Source organism: Diabrotica virgifera, chromosome 5 (genome assembly GCF_917563875.1).
Source record: "Diabrotica virgifera virgifera chromosome 5, PGI_DIABVI_V3a".
Lineage (NCBI taxonomy): Eukaryota > Metazoa > Arthropoda > Insecta > Coleoptera > Chrysomelidae > Diabrotica > Diabrotica virgifera.
Window position 1 is genome coordinate 174,115,599 of NC_065447.1, and position 23,185 is coordinate 174,138,783.

The 23,185-nt window shown below is 33.1% G+C and overlaps 1 protein-coding gene across 1 annotated transcript in view; it reads right to left on the minus strand.

Annotated features, from left to right (window-relative positions):
• Positions 1–23,185, minus strand: part of LOC126885216 (transmembrane protein 181) — a 97,453-nt gene that overhangs the window by 58,466 nt on the left and 15,802 nt on the right. The window contains exons 3-6 of the mRNA XM_050651670.1: positions 18,717–18,820; positions 18,124–18,306; positions 14,101–14,200; positions 1,952–2,105 (exon numbers count right to left, since the gene is read on the minus strand). Of these exons, the coding sequence (XP_050507627.1) occupies positions 1,952–2,105; positions 14,101–14,200; positions 18,124–18,306; positions 18,717–18,820 (541 nt within the window). The remainder of the gene's footprint in view (positions 1–1,951; positions 2,106–14,100; positions 14,201–18,123; positions 18,307–18,716; positions 18,821–23,185) is intronic.

The window sequence follows — 23,185 nt, forward strand, 5'->3', positions numbered from 1 at the left end:
TTAAAATGATTTTTAATATAGTCCACTATGTTAAGAATTACTGGTATAGTTAGATTTTTCCTTTTTTGTATACAGGGTTGGTCGAAACTCAGAATGAGTATTTTCTGAGTTTTCTTAAATGGAACACCCTGTATTTTAGTATTGTAATAAAATGTTATTTTAGGATACTTTTTAATTTCTTAAGTAATCCCTATACCTGACTGCTTCAATTTGTGAGTTATTGGTGATTCAAGCCAAACATTAATTGCAACACAAAATACCTGAAATTTTATTAGGTTGGCCGTAAAAATATTCAATCACAAATAATTTTTCGGAAATAAATACATACTAATCGAGACTGATACTTTAAATTGCCAATAATGGTTGAGCTATCAAAATATCTACGTAGTTAAGATTGTTGGTGCGATTAACAATTAAGCACAAATTAAAGCAGTTGGGTATAGGGAATGCTTAAGAAATTAAAAAATACCATAAAATACCATTTCATTACAATACTAAAATATAGTGTGTTCCATTTAAGAAAACTCAGAAAATACACATTCCGAGTTTCGACCCACCCTGTATACTAAAATTCAAAATTTAGCTATACTAATAATTGGTAACAATAGTAGACCATATTAAAAATCATTTGAACATATAAAGGGATTTTGATGTAAAACTATTACAATTCTACAGGGTGTGAATTTTGCTACGAAATTAATAAAAAAATGTAATTATCTTTTTATCTACCCTATATAATATTATAAAAGCTTATATTTTAAGAAATAAGAAATCGAGGAGAATCCAAAAACGTAAAAATATATAGGTGTCCCATTTAAAAAAACGAAGTTACAATTAACTTCCGGTATAACCGGAAGTAGCAAAGAGACCAAAATATTTTCATTAAATAGTTCGCACCTCTAAACCCCTTTATTTCCAATTTTAATAATTTTCTTTACTTTAGTTCTCGAGATATTTCTAATAGGCCTTTTATCTGCCTCACCCTATATAGTACGCAAAAAACCCATTTGCAACCTGGCTGCTCAAGGGTCCCGAACATGATATATTTTTGCCTTATTTCCCTGGTGTAATATTCCTCAACTAGGTAACGTCTTACTGCATCATAATAGTGTGCAAGAGTAACATATTATTGAAACATGTTAATTAACCAGAGCCATTTGGGGTATTCAACATTTAAACTCAAGCTTTCATTTTTCTAGGAAACATATTTGGTAAACTATAATAACTACACGGTAGCAAGTTTTCAAACTTCACCATAACTGAACTGTAATGCAACGTATACATATTTAGGTCGAATGACGGAGGAATATAAACTCCACCCAAAACTATGCAATTACTGTTGTTAATTTTTGATGATACAAAAATGTTGTTCTATTTTACAATGAGGAATTATCACTTTCTGACAAATTTATGTCATTTTTAACAGCAATAAGCATACCTCCACCTCCTCAAATTCCGTATCGTTACAATCACAAGTTAACCAAGTTTCCACCATAATTATTATTTTGATAATAACATTGAACTATGGCAACCTCTAAAGATTTTAGTTTAGTTCTTAACCCACCAACATTTTGTCACTAAATTAATGGAGTAGGTGAGCTTATATTTTTCACTATGTTTATTTTTCTTAATTATTATTTTTGCAAATTTCAGGTATATCTTTAAGGTAATATTATAAATATCCTTATTATTGACGTTTTGTAAGGCTCTCTTTAACTCTATTGAGAGTTTGTTGAGTTGCTGGGCAGTAAGATTAGAATTTATAAATATCTTTTTGTTTTAGCAACCTCAATATTATTTTTTGAAATATTCATTACATCAAAATAACTTATCAACATGTGTAACGAAAATATATGGTATACGTAAGAACATCTTGCATACCATGTTTTTATTGACCAAGAACATTTGCGAAACCCTTTAACGTCATTATCAATTGTCAAATAATACTTACATAGAAAAATAGCTCGTTGATATTGTATCTTGAATGGAATGCTTCCAGCCCGTAGAAATTGACTGTTATAATATAATGTGTATAATCTAAAAAGCCCAAATGCAGAACTATGAATTCATCACAATGTTGTTTTTCACATTTTAGGTGCCTTGTTCTAAAACAAAAAAAAAATGGCAAAATAACATTTTCTTGCCTGATTTTTTTTTCTACATTTCAGCTAATATAATACGATTAGTTGTGTATTCCTTATTGTTAAAAACATATTTTAATGGGAGGGTGTAATGTCTTTCAGTCTGGAGAGTGGTAATAGCATTTCTGTTTTAAGAGAATGTTCATGTGGCTACATTAAGCAGTGATTGAAGTGTACTGATTACTGCTTTAGCTTCCACGGACAAACTTGCAAAAATTCACAAAGCAATACTCGTATTATAAATCTCAAAGAGAAAAATTCGAGCAGTGGACTCGTTAAGCCTACTGGTCTTTAATATAATAATGGACAAAATAATGGACGAAATAATAAAGAAGCAGTACGTAAAGGTCATGGTTACAGAATGGGGAACAAAGAAATTAAAATATTATGTTATGCAGGCGACGCCGCATTAATCGCCGAGACAGAAGACGATCTCCAAAGATTAACACACATCTTAACATACAACAGCCAAGAAATACAATATGATAATATCAGCACAAAAAACCAAATATATGACAACATCTAAATACCCACTACGATGTAAAATCGAAATTGATGGGAAAATAATAAAGCAGGAAGCAAGGTTTAGATATCTGGGAATAGATATAACCAGTTACGAAGATGTTGAAGAGGAAGTACGACAACAAAGAAGTACGTTATAAGCAAGTAAAGCGGCGGGATCTCTTAATGACACAATCTGGAAGAACAAACACTTAAGACAAGACGCAAAAGCAAGAATCTATGAAGCAGCAATTAGACCTATATTGACATACACGGCGGTGACAAGACCTGACACATCTAAAACGAGACGACTACTAGACACAACAGAGATGAAAATACTCCGACGAATATTAGGGAAAAGTCTGTTGGATAGGGAGAGAAGCGAAAACATAAGAAGATCATGCAATGTAAAAGACATAAATAGATGGGTGACAAAACGGAAACAGTAGTGGAACGAACACATTAGTAGAATGGCAGAGGATAGGATAGTACGAATAGCACGAGATAAGTCACCAAATGGACGAAGAAGTATTGGCAGACCAAGAAAAACATGGTGCGATAACTTAAACAATTTAGGAGGCTAATATTGAAGAAGAAACAGGCTTTAAAGCCTACATACAAGAAGGAAGAAGAAGAAGAAGAGGGAAATGCTGAGACTGCTGGTAACTTTGATGAAATTTAATTAGAATTGCTTGATGAAAATTTGGTGATGAAGTTCGAAATGAAGATTTTGATAAAGTAATAGAAGATACTTTCGGTCCGCTGACGAATAATTATCCAAAAAATTTCCCATTTGAATATATATCCAAAAATTGAAAGAAAAAATATACTTACTATATGAAACCAATAATAATCTTGAACTGAGTTCTATAAATTAAATCCTAATAACATAGAATTATATTCTTGTGGAGTTTATTTTTATTAATATAGGACGTTATCTTTTCCTTCTACTATTTGTTTCAATTTTCAAATTCTTAGCGGTGTTCTTGTCTCGTCCATTCTTCGCATCTCTCCATACCAGAGTAATTTTTGTTTGTCTATTTCGTCATTTAGTATTTTGTTCATTAGTGTTAATCTGTAACTTTTTCTGAAACTTAATTTCCATTGCATTTATTATTATTGTCACCCACGTCTCTGAGCCAGAAAGTGAGCAGCTTTCCACTATTCTTTTAAAGATTGGTTATTTAATTTTGCTTATAATATCGTGGCTCCTTATAATTTAGTGTAGTTTTCGCGATACACTCTTTCGTTTCCTTTTTTTTTTTATATTTTATTTATTATTATATTTCACTTAATCCTATATCTGTTAAAGTTACCCATAAGTATGTATTTTCATTTTGCTGTTTCGTTTTATTGGGTTGTTTCTTTTTGAAGTGAAAACTTCTTTAGGGACGTTGTGCGATTCTTGGATAGGGGAAAAAGCATTGAATTCGCGACCGTCATCGCGACCCTAATCCCGACGGCCATCGTGACCGTCATTGCGACCGTCATCGCTTATGCTATACATATATTATGTTTATGTGTATGAATATATAAATTGTGTAGAGGTATTTAAATTTAAAATAAATGTGAAACCTATTTTATCATCGCGACCGTCATCAACCGAACATCATCGCGACCGTCATCGCTTTGGCGAAATAAATTTTGTACATATATAGGTATAATATGTGTTTGTATATATATAAATTGTATAGAAGTATTTAAATTTAAAATAAATATAAAACTTATTTTAGGATGGGGAAAAAGGATTTATTTCGCGACCGTCATCGCGACCGTCATCCCTTCGGCGAAATAAATTTTGTACGTACTATATTATGTGTATGTATACATAAATTGTATAATCAAGTATATTCAAATGGGAAATAAGCCACAATTTTACCTAAAAATGATTTTATTAACGTTTCGACGCCCAAGTTGGGTGTCGTTGTCAAAATACAAAATAATATTAAATAAACAAAAATGTTGTTGCTTAGTAAAAAATTCTTCTAATAATTTATTTAATCTGACTCATTTATATCGGCAATTCAGACACGTATTATACATTTTAAAGTAGACGACTTTAAAAATGATATTGCCAATATTGATGAGTTGCGTTCCTGGGACGACTTTACTAAAAGATAGTTCATTCGATTACATGAAATCAATCCCAACTCAAGAATAGCCGCCACAAAAAATCATAGCATGTGATCTGTCTTTAAAAAGACAACCAAATGCAACGGTGGTACTGAAATTCTCGCGTTAGAGATTCCTTATAGGCTTATTTCCCATTTGAATATACTTGATTATAAAAATGCCACAAGAAAATAGCTTCAGAACAACATAAATTGTATATAGAAGTATTTAAATTTAAAATAAATGTAAAACTTATTTTTGGATGAGGAAAAAGGATTTATTTCGGGACCGCGATCGCGACCGTCATATCTTCGGCGAAATAAATTTTGTACGTACAATTTTTAGTTCAGAGATTTTCCGCATAGAGGCGCTGACTTTGGCGTATATTTTCTAACCATGTATATTCTATGCCCTGTTGAATAACTTACGATACACATAGTGAGGACCATACAACTGGCAACATCTGTTCAACCAATCTTTAAAACAGTGGATCGTCAATCGTCGCATAAATTCAAACAGTACAAAAATGTTTAATACTTTAATCCTTTTTGAGAGCCTAGGCGCAAAATTTCGGTCGAGTTCTTTTTAAACGCATTTATTTTTTTCGAATCCTGAGATAACTAATAGGTATTTTAAAAAAATTTAAACGCAAAATAGAAAACTACATTATTCCCGAGGGCAGAAAGTCCCTTATAATGAACAAAAAGTTTCTTTTGAATGATATATTTAAAATTAAAAATCAGACTATTTTTTTTCACCCCTGTGACTTATTAAAATAAATATTTATAGAAGTTATCAAGGACTTTCGACCATGGATAATACAGTAATATTTCTTTCTGCGTTTAAATTTTTTAAAAATACTTAAGGTTTTCTCAGTATTCGAAAAAAATGAACGCATTTAAAAATAATTCGAGCGAAATTTTTGCGCATATGCTCTCAGAAAGGCTTAAAATACTATAAATTTTTGTAATCAGTATTTCAATAGTTATTTATGATATAAGTGTTAAAAGTACACGTTTAAGGCACGCATGTGAAAGTTTGCAGAATGAGCGACAGCGAGTTCTGCAATTCACATGAGTGCCTTAAAAATGCACTTTTTAACAGACATATCATGCAATATTTTTTCTACAAACGTAATTACAGGACAATATCTACAAAAACTTTTACTTGAACTTGACTGACATTCCATTTTTATATTTTTTTGACATTACATCAAAATTGCCTATACGATCAATACGAATTGCAGTGCCATAAAAATTTTAAAGCACTAGTGCCTTAAAGCAGCGCCGGATAAAGGGGCGGGCGAGCCGGGCGACCGCCCGGGGCGCCAGAATTTGGGGGCGCCAAATTTTGAGAGACGCGGATATATAAATATAATATTTACCCCCCGCCGTGGCTCAGTGGTAAGAGCGCCTGCCTGTGGATCTAAAAAATCCGAAAGGTTGTGGGTTCGAATCTCACCAGGGTCGGAAATTTTTCATTTATTATAAATTAATAAATGAATATAGTTTCTGTCCTCGTGGGATCGGTTCTCACCGGAGGGACCGCAGACGTTCGGATACAATTAGCGTCTCTTTGCAAAGACAATGACGTCGACATTGCAAAGTAACAAGGCGCTTACTCAACACACACTACTTACACATGACACTAGGTACCTAACTGTTCAAAATTACCGTACCTACCATGCCAATGGCCATTAGTTGTCGAGGCATTAGCTAAACAAAAAAAAATATAATATTTTTTACATTCATTATTTTTTTGGACTTTATAGATTATCTTTGGGCTAAGATTACTCCTAAGACAATTAATATTAAATAATTGTAACAATAAGAAAACTATTTCTAGCTCACAAAAATTCTCTAATAAAAATAATGCAACCTAAAAATTGTTATGGCTTTTAAAGGTCATTTGTCAGGTAATACATATCACTTTTATGGTATTACAATGTTATACATACATACTTAAAATACACGAAGATCAGATTTACGAAGTATCAACAAATTTATGAATAGTCAGTGATATTATTATACTGCTGCTTGTCATTATAGCCTCAATGGTTAAATAGTTTTGTCTTCCTGTTCTGTAAACTTTGCTTTATCAACATTGTCGTGTGTCCGTGGGTGTGTAATTTGAAATAAAAGAAAACAAACCAGGTATATCTATATGAATTAGAATTGACAAGTTCTTTTTCATAATATGAATATATAGAAATTTATTTCGAATACTTTGTACGCGTTAAGATGTTTCACTTTTTGCATAAAAACGGCACGAACGACGTATGAAAAAAAGGAATAATAGATTTTTGTATATATCATAAATTGAACGAGTAATTCCAAAATGATTTGTTATTTGAAATATCTCAGTGGCGTACTATGTTTTTCTTTAAAAAAATTCACACCATTTCAACAGTAGATATAAAATTATTAATTTTATGTCAAAAAATGCGCAATAATTACCTCTTAAAACACATCCAATTTCATTTGCATATCTGAACCGGTTTTAGAACAATAAAGAAATCGTCAGTTTGTAAGAAAAATGTCAACACCCCATATCTCGGAAACGAAGTATTTGCTGACATATGCTTATAGAGCAAACTGTCATTATTTTTTCATATAGAATTACCCTTTAAAGTTTGTCGCATTTATTTAGAAACATCCTGTTTTTTTTTGACCACCCTGGATTTCCATAGTTTTTCCTGTATTATTTCACTTGACCGTTATTTTCAGTTCTTTCTGTTTTTCCAGTCCTGCAGGTTTCTTTTCTAATATTGCTTCGTCCATTTTATCTCTAAAAGATTTTCGGGGTCTGTCTCTCTTCCTTCTTATATACTCGATAGGTTATAATGTTAATATAATGTTATATGTTACATACATTTATATTGCAATTCAGTTTGCTCAATTTTCCTCCCGAAAAATTCCCCAACCAATTCAACCTATAAAAATTTTCCCATGTGCTTTCAAATTACCCTAAAAATGGGCGAAAGTACCCCAATCTGGCATCTCTGATTCGTCGCTCGTTGTAGACGGCGTCGGTGTATATTGCGTTGTCAATTGGGATATTCCCAAAAGTCCCAAAAGTGATGATCCTACCGATCTACCGACATGTCCCTAGGATCTATCGAGTTTAAAAAAATATCCAAATGACATATTTTACTTAAGAGGAAACAGTAGCGATCAACAGGTAGCGAAAACGCGTTCCAAGATTGCGGCTGTAATTTTGAATATTTTTTCGAGATATGTGGCACACGTATTCGTAATATAATAAAGAATGGCGGTACAGAGCCCAATTTAAAAAATATATTAATATGTGGAAATTACTCTGTAATTAAATACAATAGATATTAAAAAAACGAGCCTGTACCGCCACTAAGAAGAACAAAAAAATACACTTTCTTCAAATAAACTTTTTTATCCGATGCCTAGATTTTGTGTCATTTTGGAACTACTAAAATTTTTTATTTCATTAGTAGTTCCAAAATGACACAAAATCTAGGCATCTGATAAAAAAGTTTATTTGAAGAAAGTGTATTTTTTTGTTCTTCTTAATGGCGGTACAGACTCGTTTTTTTAATATTGTATTTATTTACAGAGTAATTTCCACATATTAATATATTTTTCAAATTGGGCTCTGTACCGCCATTCTTTATTATATTATAAATACGTGTGCCAAATATCTCGAAAAAATATTCAAAATTACAGCCTCAATCTTGGAAAGCGTTTTGGCTACCTGTTGATCGCTACTGTATCACCTTAAAAATAAATTCGATAAACCAATTCATCATTTATTGCCATCAAAAAATTTCAGTAGGTAGTATTTTTTAACACGTTTGTATAATACCTTTCATTTCCTAAGAATTATGTATTATTTAAAAATTACATAATGGAGATTCCTAATCGTATTTCGGTATTCACATTTCATACAAGAGTCTCAAAGTACTCATGTATAAACAATTTTTAGATGATTTTGGGAATATCGATTTCAAGCAGATCACATACCTTTTTATGTAAATATTCATGTGTTTCATAAAAGCTGATGTGACACTTTCGTCCAGTTCTTTATTAGTAAATAAAAGTTGAATTATGGTTGTTTGGGTTAATAATTACTTCGCATATTATTTATAATACATATAGTAGGGGAGCAAAGTATGCTAAATGTGCAGTCACTCGAGCGCTTTGGGGACCTATTGGGTTGTGATTATTAGGTTCTAAAACCAAAAAATTTAAGTAAAATTTTCCATTTTAGTGGGGACTTTCCATATTTTAATTTAATTTTCCATTTCCAACACCCGTTTTCTCCGATTATAGCGCCACCTATCCGTAATTAGAAAAAACGTTTCGAATAAAAGTTGCTTATTTTTACGCAAAGAATCCAAATCTGAAATAAAAAAAGGAGTTCCTATTTAAGATTTCAAAGTAACCCCCCCCCCCCACCTCCGTGGGGGTCGTGTTTGGTACCATTCGATAGATTTCGGAAAAAATATTCAGAAATTGTAGTGTATTACCTATAAGCAGTTACCGTTAAGCCGGGTCCAGACTATGTAACAAAACATGTTAAATAACAAAGTTTTGTAACTTGTTACAAAATTTAAAAAAAACAAGTTTTAAAACACAGTGTTGTATAACATTTTTCTGGTTATATAGCATGTTTTATGTTATCCAACAGATGTCGGTAAACATCAAAGAAAGTTATAAAACCGCACCGCGACTGATCTACACCTAAAAACATGTTATTGAAACATTCTCTGGCATAGTACCTACGCGAGCAGCAACCGTTGGAGTCATATCGCCTTGTTCATTCTGGAGTGATTGTGCTAGATTTTTCTTTGCTCTGTTCACGTAGGGTCATTTACGCGATGAAATTGTCGAAAGAACTGACTACTCATTTAATTGAGCTATTTCGTAAGTAACGAGTATTATGGGATTGCTATGGGATGAGCTACATTTATTGATTTAAAAAACAAATAAAAAACACGATGAATAGACTGAAATAGAAGTGAAAATAGATACAGAAACTGTAGTTAAAACTAATGCACGTACGCCTATAACACAAGCCAACAAAAGAAAAGCAGTACGCGGAACCTTAACAGCAAATCGGTGCAAATCAACTCTAAATTTGACATAAATACTATTCTCTACAGAGCAGAGTGTTCAGACATAAAACCTGTAACATTCACTTCATTCGCTACACAGATGCAGACTGCTTCATCAGCTACTCAAACAGGCACTCAATCATACAATATATCTGAGCCTTTCTATTCCGTCCACTACACCTACATCCGCTACTTCTCCAGCTACACCAATTCAAACAGACAGTGACACTCAATCATGAACAGGTGAAGACGATAATACTGAGGAATTAAATTTTACACAAATGTTATACTTCCTCTCTGAAACAATGAGTAAAAAGTTTAAAAAATATACTTTGCTAATAATATAACTGTTAATCTTTCTCTTATTGGAATTGCATCTCGAAATGTCTTTCCTGCCTATTTTATGGCCGATGTCATTTATAAGAAATTCAAAATCAGAACTTTCTATTCTTAAGAAGTTTTTAAAACTGCCATCACATTTAATGTCTCCTGTCGATGGGTCTATGTTATCTCTTTCCAGATCAGCTAAAAGAGCTGTACCACTACCTATATTTTGCTCGAGCTGCTAATGAAGGACACATCCAAAATATTAATTTAACACGCCGGTGTCGCCTCCACAATATTACACAAGCTGCTGTTGCTATGAAGAGATCCTTCATACTTATATGACGCAATTCTATATACTACCTAACCTACCAGCTATCCATCTAAAATGCTGCAAAATTTATGCGCATGTTGTTGTTTTGTTTTTTGTTATATAGTCTGGATACTCATGCTATATTATACCAAGTTACATAACAAAGTTGTACAACAAATTTGTTGTACAACTTTGTTATTAGCATGTTTTGTTACATAGTCTAGACTCGGCTTTAGAAGTTCCCCGTTTCAGGAAAAAATATTGTCTTAAGAGCGATAGCCTAGTGACCTAGTGGGTAGACCTCGGATCTCGGATTCGTAAAGCAGAGGTTTCGATTTCAAATCCGGGGTGTGGATCTCCGATTTTTTTATTTATTGTTACTGCATTCATGTCTGTAGACAATGTTGCAATCTATTATGAGCACAATAAAAAATATAGTAATAAAATAATAAATAAATATTTCAAAAAAAAAACAAGAAAAAAAATACAATCACTGGAAGCGAAACTAAACAATACGGAAGAAATATAACCACTGGATTCGGAACTGGATATGGAACTGGATAATATTAGAAAACTGATATTATAATATGTAAGCAGTACGAGCCTAGTAGGCTCATGGCTTGATGTACTATTCTTTTCCACTCCCTTTTGTCAGTCGCTTTTGTTTCCCAGTTCCTTAAGTTAATTCTTCTCATATCTTCTCTAACTCCATTACTCCATCGTGACCTCGGTCTTCCTCTTCGTCTTTTCTCTGCCAATGCACTAGATAGTACCATTCTGGGAATTCTAGATGGAATCATCCTCTGCACATAGTCCAACCATCTAAGTCTTTGCGCCTTAATTACTGCTAGTATGTTAGGATCTTGATAGAGCTCAGTTTCCCACCGGGTGGAACAACAACTCTTGATGTTTTTTTGTTGTGACCCATGTTTCAGAAGCATACGTTACTATCGGCCTTATTACGGTCTTGTAAGTTCTTAGTTTTGCTCTTCGTGATATATGTTTACTTCTTAACAACCCATTAAAAGAAAATATAGCGCGGTTGCCCGACATAATTCTCTTTTGTATTTCTTCTTCACAGTTAGGATCTCTTGTGAAGACAGTTCCTAAGTCCTCAAATCTCTAAACTTCTTCGAATTTATACTGTGTTCCCTTCGCTGTTGTCATTGTTATGTATTGCCCCCGAACGAATTGCTTATTTGTTCATTCCATATACTTTGTTTTTGCTTCATTTATATACAATCCTTTGGTTGCTGCCCTCTCCTCGAGTTTCATGACTGTTTCTATAAGTTCTATTTTGCTCCTAGCCAAGATTACCAAATCGTCTGCGAATGCCAAGCACTGATGTTTTTTGTGGTAGTTCAGACCTGTTCTATTAATGTTTGCTTCCTGTATAACCTTTTCTAGTAATATGCTAAACATTATAGACGATAATGGATCACCCTGCCGCAGTCATTGTTTGACCTCAAAGCTTTCTATTATAGTATTGTTTATCTTGACTTTATCATACTGATATATCACACTGATATTGTTTAAAAACACTAATAATATTGATATAAAATGTTAATCAATTTTATTTATTGTTATAAGAATCAAAGGTAAATATGATTAGGCGAATGAAGCCTTAGGTTTCGCAGTCAATATCCCAACCACACACACATGTTGCAATCTATTTCAATACGGTTTATAGTACAAACTATACACTTAGTATTAAAATAGTCTGATATATTTTTTTAGTTGAGGACACTTGTTCACATTGCATTGTTTCAGGATAAGGTGAAATATCTTCAATAAATGGAAAAAGCATGTATGTCATATATTATAATACTTTCTATACTCTTAATATGTAGTCTCGTATAAATTTGTAGTGACATGATTTTAAGTATAAGAACAAGAAGCTTGCAACAATTTTCAGAGAAAATAGAAAACTAAAACTATTTTAAAATGATTATTCGAAATAAAACATATGATCATATTCACTGTATTTGCCATCTAGTGGAATAACTGTAAAATTAAGTCAGTAAAAAAGGTACATTAAGTTTAATTAAATTAAGTAAATCATCTTGTATACTAAAATTAAGGTTGGAAAATTGTCGTTTCAAAATGAAAATCGACAGGGGCAACAGTACCTATACTAAAATACACTCTGTATAGATAATTATGTCAATGTTAATAATACTGGATAGAGAATTGAATATCGTTTCAAATGAGCTAGCACACGCCCCTATTCCCTATTTAAAAATAAGGGGTGGGGGAAATGGAAGGGAGGGGGTTGACAAATGACAGATATGTATGTACCGTAAAAACTGTGTTCCCCTTAGATCAAAAGTCGGGCTTTTATATTTATATGTTAAGTTCAATATAAATTTCACATAACTGAACTATCACTGTATCCTCCATTTTGATTATTATTGTTCTCAACTAACGCTATTTTCAAAATTCTTGCTTTCCTATCCATCTTTAACGTAAATTATTAAAAAATATAAAACTATTTCTTTATTAACGCTAGTCTCCGATAAGGCTACCGTGATTTAATGCTGAGGTACTAAAATGTTATAAAATTAACAAACAGTACGAGCAAGAACAAAGAGTCCACATCCTTCTTATAACTACAAGTGACTGAAACAACGAAACAATAATAATTCTTACTGTGTTATACAGAAAAAGGCAGTAGAAACGATTAATCTCATATTTATCGACAACACTGTATGGTCCTCACTTGATGAGCTGTAAGGAAATATACACGTAAAGTTGTCCTCACTTTGTGCGCATAACGAAAAAGTATATACAGTCTCACTTTAATAGCTGCGTGTAATGGCCTCACTTGGGTGGCAATATACTTGAACAATACGGGGCACATATACGTAATCTTTTTTGTGTATACTCGTCATTTTTTAATTGCTATTTACTTGTCAAGGTCACTATGAAGAGTTGAAACGATTATGTCTACGTTTTCTACCGGTCCTCACTAAGTGCGCGTAATGTCAGGACCTCACTTTGATATCTGTGCATAAATATATATATATATTATGTGTATGTATACATAAATAGCATAGAACGTACGCAATGCGTATATAATATATTATATACGCATAGTAATTTATATAATATAAGAAGTTTTCACTTCTGTCGGCACTCCCATGAGTGCTTTAACGTTTTTTTTTTATTTTTTCTTTCCATTAACCATGTATTGCGTTTTATCATAATTAATTTCCAAGCCTTGGCTTCCAAATTCTTCTTTAACCTTTTTTATCATGTTTTTATCATGGTCAAACAAAAGACAATGAATATGTTTTTATTAAATTTTTGTTCCCGTTTTTACACATTTCTTTCCCGTTTCTTCCTGTTTCATCTATACAAAGTTTAAATAAAGTTGGTGGCAGATTCTTCAAGGGTACCGTATCGCAAGCTTTCTCTAGATCAACAAATAACATGTGTGTTAGATCTGTAGGTATGTCTAGAAAAAGATGGAAAGATGCAGTAAGTGAAGATCTGGAGAAAATGGGACTGAGATAATGGGAAATATTGGCACATGACCAACAAGAATGGAATAATGCTATTGATGATGATGAGTCTCATGAATTTATAATAGTAGAATCAATTATTGCCAGTAATCTTACCTATTATTTGCGTTAACATCCATAACACTGACTGGTTTATGTTCTTCAGTTAAGCCTGATATGCCCACAGATATTTTGAACTTTTTGTCTATAATTTCACCTGAAATAAATAATATGCTACAATATTATAGAGAATTTTTTATTGTTAATTATATTCTTTCAGAGTTTCATTCGATGCTTTTCAAAATTTATTCATATAAAGAGGCATCACGACTGATTCTACAAATAATATAAGAATGTTTTGGCAAGAAGAAACGGAGCAAAAGTGGAAAGGGACAGAGGAAATACCCAAAATACGAGCAAAAACTATGTGTCTAGAAGAAGAGTAATTACAAGAATTTACAGAAAAAATAAAATAGAACAGCTAGAAAAGCAATTGAAAAGCATAGAATAAGCCTACATAAACAAGTAGGTAAACCTTTCTACCAGGATGTTCACAAACTAAAAAGAATAATACAAAGTATTGCAAAAACAAAATAGGTTTACTTCTAGGATAAACTACATTAAAATTAAAGATTCGAGCCAACAAAAGAAACATTCGAAGAAACCACTAGAAAACTCCAAAATGAAGTGAACAAAATAAGCACTTGGAATACTTAATAAATATCGCATAAAAATTAATGAAGGGAAATCTGCCAATAAAGATTCTACTTACAAAAAATAAATAATCATACAGCTACTCTAAACAAAAAAATCCTTCCATACAAAAAACAGTTAAATACTATATTTTAGTATATATGTTACAGTTCGAGTTGATTATCCAGTTGGAGTTGACTCCAACTAGTTGGAGTCTAACGGCTGGTTTCAGTAAAAGTTGATTATAAATATAAAATGAAGATTTATATTCAACATTTACTAGTAAAAGTAGACTCCAACTAGGAAAAGTATACTCTTCCCAATGCCATTTAGTAAAAGTTGATTCTGATTCACACAAACAGCCGATTCTAGAAATTAAATGTTACTGAATATGTTCAAATTAATCTAGGCTGTATCGTCGCCCCCGTTAGGTAAATTACTCCGATTAGAATTTTTTGCACAAACTTACTCAAAAGAGGTCCTTATAACAAATCTACTGGGTGCCAGGCAGTACCTTGATCGATAAATTGTTTAAACAATTTTTTTTTGGACAAATTCACAAAAATAATTTTTTTACTTCGAACAATTTTTTTTAGATCATTTGGGTTATTCTGAGCAAAAATAGTTATTTTCCTAACAAGTGCAGAAAGTCATACTTTTCCGCACGCGACTGGTTCGGCAAGCAGTCGAGTGCGGAAAAGAGACTTTCTGCAAGCGTTAGGAACAATATTTTTTCTACGAGTCTTTAAAAAATTAACACGCGTGCGGAAAAGTAACACGCGTGCGGAAAAGTAAAACGCGTTCGCGAAAGTAGACATTTTTGCACGCTCGTAGAAAAAAGGTATTTTGTGATTTTTCTCTAAAATTAATTGTTGTCGAGTTATACGCGATTTAAAATTGGAAAAATGCGAAAATAGCCATTTTCAAGGCTTAATAACTCGGTTAAAATCCATTATTATGAAAGTCGGAAAGTGACCAAATCAAAGTTTATAGCCCCCTCTAAAGATCCAGCAGAAATTTTTGTCACTACTTTATTACTAAGCTTTATCTTTAATTATTAACAATGAGCGCTAAGTGCGTATTAGGCGGCCGTCAATGGTGGGTGCTAAAGAGATGCACCATTCCAGCCGTCCAATGGTGAATCTCACTCGCACTCACATTGACGGCCGCCTCAATACACGGTTAGCGCTCATTGTTGATAATTAAAAATAATATCTTATTAATGAAATAATGACAAAAATTTCTTCAGGATCTTATAGAGGTAGCTTTAATCTTTGATTTTTTTTAGTTTCTGACTTTCATAATATATAATATCGTATGGCATTTTTGCCTTTCGGACAGTTCCGGCGCCAATTACATCTTTAACCCTGTTTCAAGTAACTAGTGTCGATGTACACTAGCCCAGGGGGATCGACGGCTTAACGTGCTCTCCGAGGCACGGTGAGACGGCTCGTGTCATTATTGGAAATGAAAATGGTTTGTCTTTAGCAGGGCTCGAACCCACGTGCACTGGCGTATGAGTCCAGCGATTATGCCGTTACTCCACGGCCGCTCGCTCGACTTTCACAATAATTATCTTTAACCCGAGTTATTAAACCTTGAAAATGGTTATTTTGACGTTTTTCAAATTTTAAGTCGGTAATAACTCGACAACAGTCAATTTTAGAGAAAAATGCCCAAAGGATCTAAAAAAAAATTGTACGAAGTGAAAAAATTTATTTTTGCGAATTTGTTTAAAATCATTGTTTATCGCCAAACGTCACTTAAATCATTCAATATTGTACTCATTTGCCCTCATTTTCGGCAGTATTTTACTCATTTGCCCTCACTTTGTTGTATTGAAAGAAGAATGTTACTTTACCTGCCGCGATAATTAATCAAATTAACCGAGATTGAATGTAAGTGGTCAATGGCAGCAATCGATTATTTATTTGAATGAAATTAAAATTTATTTACTTTAATTATTAAAAATATTGTACAAAATTGATCTTATTATTAATAAAATGTATGCCAAAAAGTAAAATTCTGTAGTGTTTCGCAATTATATTCATACAAAATAAATCAAAACTTTACAGATTTAGTAATTAGGTAGGTATACAATATTGATAACTATCGATTAAACATCAAAACCGGCCATCATGCAAAAGTTATCTGTCAGTACTGTCATTCGAATTTTTTATTTCGTCTAAAATTAAAAAAAATTCCTCAAAGTTGTAAGTAAGTGTTAATGTTTTTTATGATTGACGATACAATTTTGTACGCACCACCTCAATACTCTTTATCGAACGCGTCTGTTCCTCTGCTCGTAATATCAGACTCGTTCGATAAAGAGTCACTTTACCGACTGATTTTACTGAAATTGGTCATTGGAACATTTTTTCGACCGCGGTACCGCGTGACACCCTATGTATTTGTTATAAGGATTGTTATACGGATGTATTTCTTTGAGTAAGTTTGTGCAAAAAATCGAATCAGAATAATTTACCTAACGGGGGCGACGTTACAGACTATACTAACAAGTAGATGAAACGGCCAAAACAAAGAAACGCACACTCATCAAAAATGCACTTGAGATTCTCGTATAATCAACATTTACTGAATCGATCCAGGAAGAGTCAACTCCAACTAGTAAAAGTTGATTTAAATTTTTAAAATCAACTTTTACTGCTCGTTTCAGTTGGAGTTGACTCCAACTAGTTGGAGTCAACTCTAACTGAGAATCAACTTGAACTGTAACATATATACACATATAGGCTATATTTGGATATCAAATTAAAGTGGTAGGAATATATCAGAAAAAAACTGAACAACTTAAACTGAATTACAAGAAGTTATATTGGTTATTACTAAGTAGAAGCCCACAACTATCAGTCCAAAACCAGGTAACCAGGTATTAGTTTACAAGCAAATACTCAGGTCCTTTGATCTACAGAGATAGTAAGTACTAGTGAGAGTAACTATGCTTGTCTTCAAAGATACCAAAACCGAATACTAAGCAACATAGTCAACGCTCCGTGGTATATTTGCAACAAAGACCTACATTGGGAACTCCGTACAGTGACAATTAAAGAAGAAATAAATAAGATTGTAAACGATCACGGAAATTGACTCCATAACCAGACAAACAGGGAAGTGTTAGAACTGCCTGAGTCATGTGCTAGTTCTTATTTTAGGCTCAAACGCACCAAACCTTTGGGACTTGTGTAATAATGATAAATGTATAAACGTTATTTTAAATTCCGGCAGTGAAACCTAGCATAGCAAATCTGTAGGTAACAATTATGACAATTAATATGAACAATTAGAAACAAGTGAATATCTTGGATAGTAAAGTAGCAGATAAGTTTAAATATAAAATGCTGGTTAAACATAGGATTAGGTGCATTGTTCTTTTAATGAAAAAAAAGTTCTATATGGAATCTAAATGTTTTTATACTGTCATATTACCATCTGTGTTTTCTGTAGACAATTTAGCAATAATCCACAATTGTTGAGAATATGTTGATAATTTTGGCGTTTTCATAATAAACGGCCCCGTCGCTATATTTTTATTTATGTTTGGGTTGGTGTTGTTATTTTTTGGCAGTAAAGAAACTCCATCTACTTCTGTGGTTAAGGTTATGGGAGGACCTAAAAATCATAAAATAATGGTTGCATTTATAGATCTAAAAGTAATAATTGTGGAATGTCTTTTAATTTTCATATAGATAAAAGTTGGTGAAGACGCGAAATGCTCTATTAAAAATGAAATATTAAAGGATGATAATCCTAATTCTGTTAAAAAAATCTTTGGACTCTTGTTCTTCAGAAAATATATACACCAATTTTTGTAGTCAATTAGTTCATTTACAAGATTTGTTTAATCTGTTGCACAATAACCAAAGAGAAATATGTAAAAAGCTATTTTTTTACTCTTGATTTCGAATATAAATTACCAGTAGTAGGATTGGTAGGGAATTCACATCCTATTTGTAATAGAGTATTTACATACTATGTTCAAGTTTAGCTATATTAACCGATTTGCATGTATATGGACCTACCTGCAAGACCAACAAATATGCCTAATCCAAAACAAGTGAAAAATGTTATAAAAACCATTACAAATTCTCGTTTATGCATTGTATAGAGCCTCATTTGAACTGACCTAAAACATTAAAAAATAGGAAATTAGGTCGATTTCAAGGTTATTTTCAATAATATTGACGGTGTATAACGGTAATTATTATTATTACTGCTGGAAGAACGAATATGGAAAAGCAGTATATTAGTTCCTGTCTACAAAAACAAGGGAGACATACAACAATGTACAAACTACAGGGCTATAAAACTAAGTACTTGGCCACACCATGAAAATGTGGGAGAGAGTAATTGATAGAGGGATACGTAAAGAAACCGAAATATCCGATAACCAATTTGGCTTTATGCAGGGCAGATCAACAACAGATGCAATTTTCATTGTAAGGCAACTGATGGAAAAATACAGGAATAAAGAGACCAACGCTCATATGGTATTCATTGATCTTGAGAAAGCATATGATTCCTCGAGTTCCTCGAGAGATTCTGTGGTGGGCACTCAATAAGAAAGGAGTCCCTGGCGAATATGTAAAATTGTGAGAGATATGTATGAAGGAGTAACGACTAGTGTTAGGACAGCTGTGGGAGAGACTGATAAATTTCAGGTAAAAGTAGGATTGCACCAAGGCTCGGTGCTTAGTCCTTATTTATTCTCATTAGTTTTGGACTCGATAACAGCGAAAATACAGGGTTGCATTCCATGGTGCCTAATGTATGCTGATGATGTAGTGTTAATAGGAAATAGTGAAAGAGACTTAGAACAAAAGCTGGAACAGTGGAGACAAGCTCTGGAATTAAAAGGTTTAAAACTTAGTAGGACAAAAACAGAGTATTTGGAATGTTCATTTTAAAGATGGAGTTGCTACAACTAAAATGGTATCTTTGAATGGTGAAATGATTATGAAAAGCAATAGTTTTAAGTACCTAGGATCGGTATTACAGAGTAATGGAGAAATAGATGGAGATGCATGCAGTAGAATTAGGGCTGGATGGATGAAGTGGAAAGAAGCGAGTGGTGTGTTGTGTGACAGAAAAATTCCAATGAAGCTGGAGGGAAAATTCTATAAAACAGCCATAAGACCGGCTATGATGTAGGGAACTGAATGTTGGGCAGTGAAAAAGAAAGAGAAACAACGAATGCACCTGGCGGATATGAGAATGCCTAGATGGATGAGTGGAGTGACAAAGAAGAAAATTAGAAATAAGTATATTAGGGGAAGTCTAGGTGTGGCACCAATTGATGCCAAAATGAGAGAGCATAGGTTAAGATGGTTCGGTCATGTTCAACGTCGAGACGTTAATCACCCAATACGAAGAATAGCTGAAGTGCAGATTCCTGGAAGGAGTAGGAGAGGAAGACCAAAGAAGACCTGGGGAAGACGATAAGGCAGGACATGTTGGTAAAGGGGATTAACATTGATATGACCCAAGATAGAATTGTGTGGAAAAATGCAATTAGGGAAGCCGACCCCGCATAGGTATAAGGCAAAGAGAATGATGACTGCTGGAAGAACGAATACAAGAGTTAGGAATAAGAAAAGATTAAGATTGAAATAGTCTCAAAGTCTTGAAGAAGTATCGAAGTCATTAAATCAAACGAAAAACAATAAAGCAGCTGGTGATTACCAAATAGCTATTGAGGCACAATTATAGAACTCATTCCTTTCAAAAGAAGTCATACGCTCAGTTATAGTGGAATAGAGCTGTTATAGTAGGCATCTGCAAAAAGGGAGATATAGCGGAGATGAAGGATAATATTAACTTGTTATCTTACATTTATAAGTTGTTTATGAAGATAATAATTAACAGGTTGACATGAGTAAGCAGGATTTAGAGAGGGATACGGAAAATGATCATTTGCAAACCATTAAGTCGTTAATTGAAAAAACCATATAATGTAAGAGACCCATAAAACTTGTCTTTGTTGACTTTGAAAATGCATTTGACATAGTCAACCAAAGTATAATGCTTCATGCTCGAACGCAATGTAGAATAGGCCATCGATACATACCTATCCCTCATCAAATACATATATGAGCGTGCTGCAGTTTGTGTAAAACTTAATGAGCATACTGGGCCTTTCATATTGAAAGGGTCATATTTTGCAAGGAGACAACATGTATTCTAAATTGTTTCCCACTATGCTAGAATATGCCTGTAAAACGATAGATTGGACCGAGAAGGGAGTCAATGTAGACGGAAAATTTTTTAATAAGCTTCAATTTGCAGATGACATCATTCTCATTGCGAACAGTTTTGAAAAGGCGCAAATAATGCTCCAAGAGCTGCATCCTGCCACAAAGGGAGTGGGTCTCAAAATACATTTTGTAAAAGCACAATATACACTCACCGGCAGAGAAAACGGGCACCCCAAAAAATGGGTCATTTTTAATGTCTTGTATTTCCTAAACCTGATGTCCGATTTAAGTAATTTTTTTAATATGTTATAGCCTTATTCTTTATCAATATCGCTGTAATAATATTGTTGCTAGACAGGTACATTGTCATTGTATACAGGGTGTACGAACCAAACTGTGTTTTTTTCTCAAACTTTGGAGCACCCTGTGGAATGTTCTAGCTTTTATAAAATACTGAAATTATAACCAAACTATAGCCTCAGGTTTTCTTAACATTCTGTTTTTTGATTCATTCGCTTATGTTGGATAATAAAAAAGTTAAGCACTTTAACAACTACCCCTGTTTTTCGTTAATACAGGGTGTTTTTAAATAAGTACGGCAAACTTTAAGGGGTAATTCTGCATGATAAAATAATGACAGTTTGCTTTATAAACGTATGCCCGCAAATGCTTCGTTTCCGAGATAGGGGGTGTTGAAATTGTTCTTACAAACTGACGATTTATTGATTTCTCTAGAACGGTTTGTGATATGCAAATGAAATTTGGTAGATTTTAAGAGGTAGTTATTGCACATTTTTTGGCATACAATTAAGAACTTTATATTCACCATTGGCGTGCATACGGGTATAAATATTTTAGATATATCCCGTATGCACGACAATGGTGAATATAAAATTCTCAATTGTATGCCAAAAAATGCGCAATAATTAGCTCTTAAAATCTACCAAATTTCATTTGCATATCACAAACCGTTTTAGAGCAATAAATAAATCGTCAGTTTGTAAGAACAATTTCAACACCCCCTATCTCAGAAACGAAGTATTTTCGGGCATAAGTTTATAAAGCAAACTGTCATTATTTTATCATGCAGAATTACCCCTTAAAGCTTGCCGTACTTATTGAAAAACACCCTGTATTGACGAAAAACAGGGGTAGTGGTTAAAGTGCCTAACTTTTTTATTATCCAACATAAGCGAATGAATAAAAAAAACAGAATGTTAAGAAAATCTGTGTCTATAGTTGGGTTTTAATTTTAGTATTTTATAAAAGCTAGAACATTTCACAGGGTGTTCCAAAATTTGAGAAAAAACACAGTTTGATTCGTACACCCTGTATACAATGACAATGTACCTGTCTAGCAACAATATTATTACAGCGATATTTATAAAGAATACGGCTATAATACATTAAAAAAATTACTTAAATCGGACATCAGGTTTAGGAAATACAAGACATTAAAAATGACCCATTTTTGGGGTGCCCGTTTTCTCTGCCGGGGAGTGTATAACCAATTTAGTCCACAGCAAAAATATCTAAGTTGAAAAGAGGGACATTGAGCGAGTTGACTTCTAAAAGTATTTGGGCCATGAGATCAGAATAAGTTGAAAGAACTAAACAGTCCAGCTGCAGAGAAGAATAAACCTGACTTGAGCCGCATTTGGAAAGATGAAGGATATTTTTAGGTAAAAGATTCCAATGTGTTCTGCCACCATTGTGTTCTGCCACTGCTGATGTATGGTGGCAGAAACCCTAATACCAACAAGAACAGCAGTGAGTAAACTACAAGCTGCGGAAAGCACAATGGAGAGAATAATGCCAGGGGTTTCTCTTCGTGATATAATACGTAATGCTCTTATACGCAAAAGATCAAGAGTAGCAAACGTTATTGAAAGAATAACAATATTAAAATGGAACTAAGCAGGTCATGTTGCTAGAACAGTTGATAATCGGGAGACGCAAAATCGGACTAAATAGAAAAGCATGCGACAACCCTATATTCAGTAGTGGACGTTGGAAGCTAGTTGAAAAAATAACCGACTAAATTTCCTTGTTTCAGATAAGCACCAGTGCGACGTAAGAAGAAGTGAAAATAGAAAGGGTAAGTGTAAAAACAGAAATAACAGACAAAAGATTGAAATTAAAAAGATATCAATACAAAGAGCATGGAGAAAAGAAGACGAAAGAGGTGATAGAAAATGAAGAGAATATAATATAAAAATAAAGAAACAAAATAAAGATACAATTTTTTTTTGGAAGTCGTTTGTTGTTCTAACCCGTCGTACTACAATCAATTGATT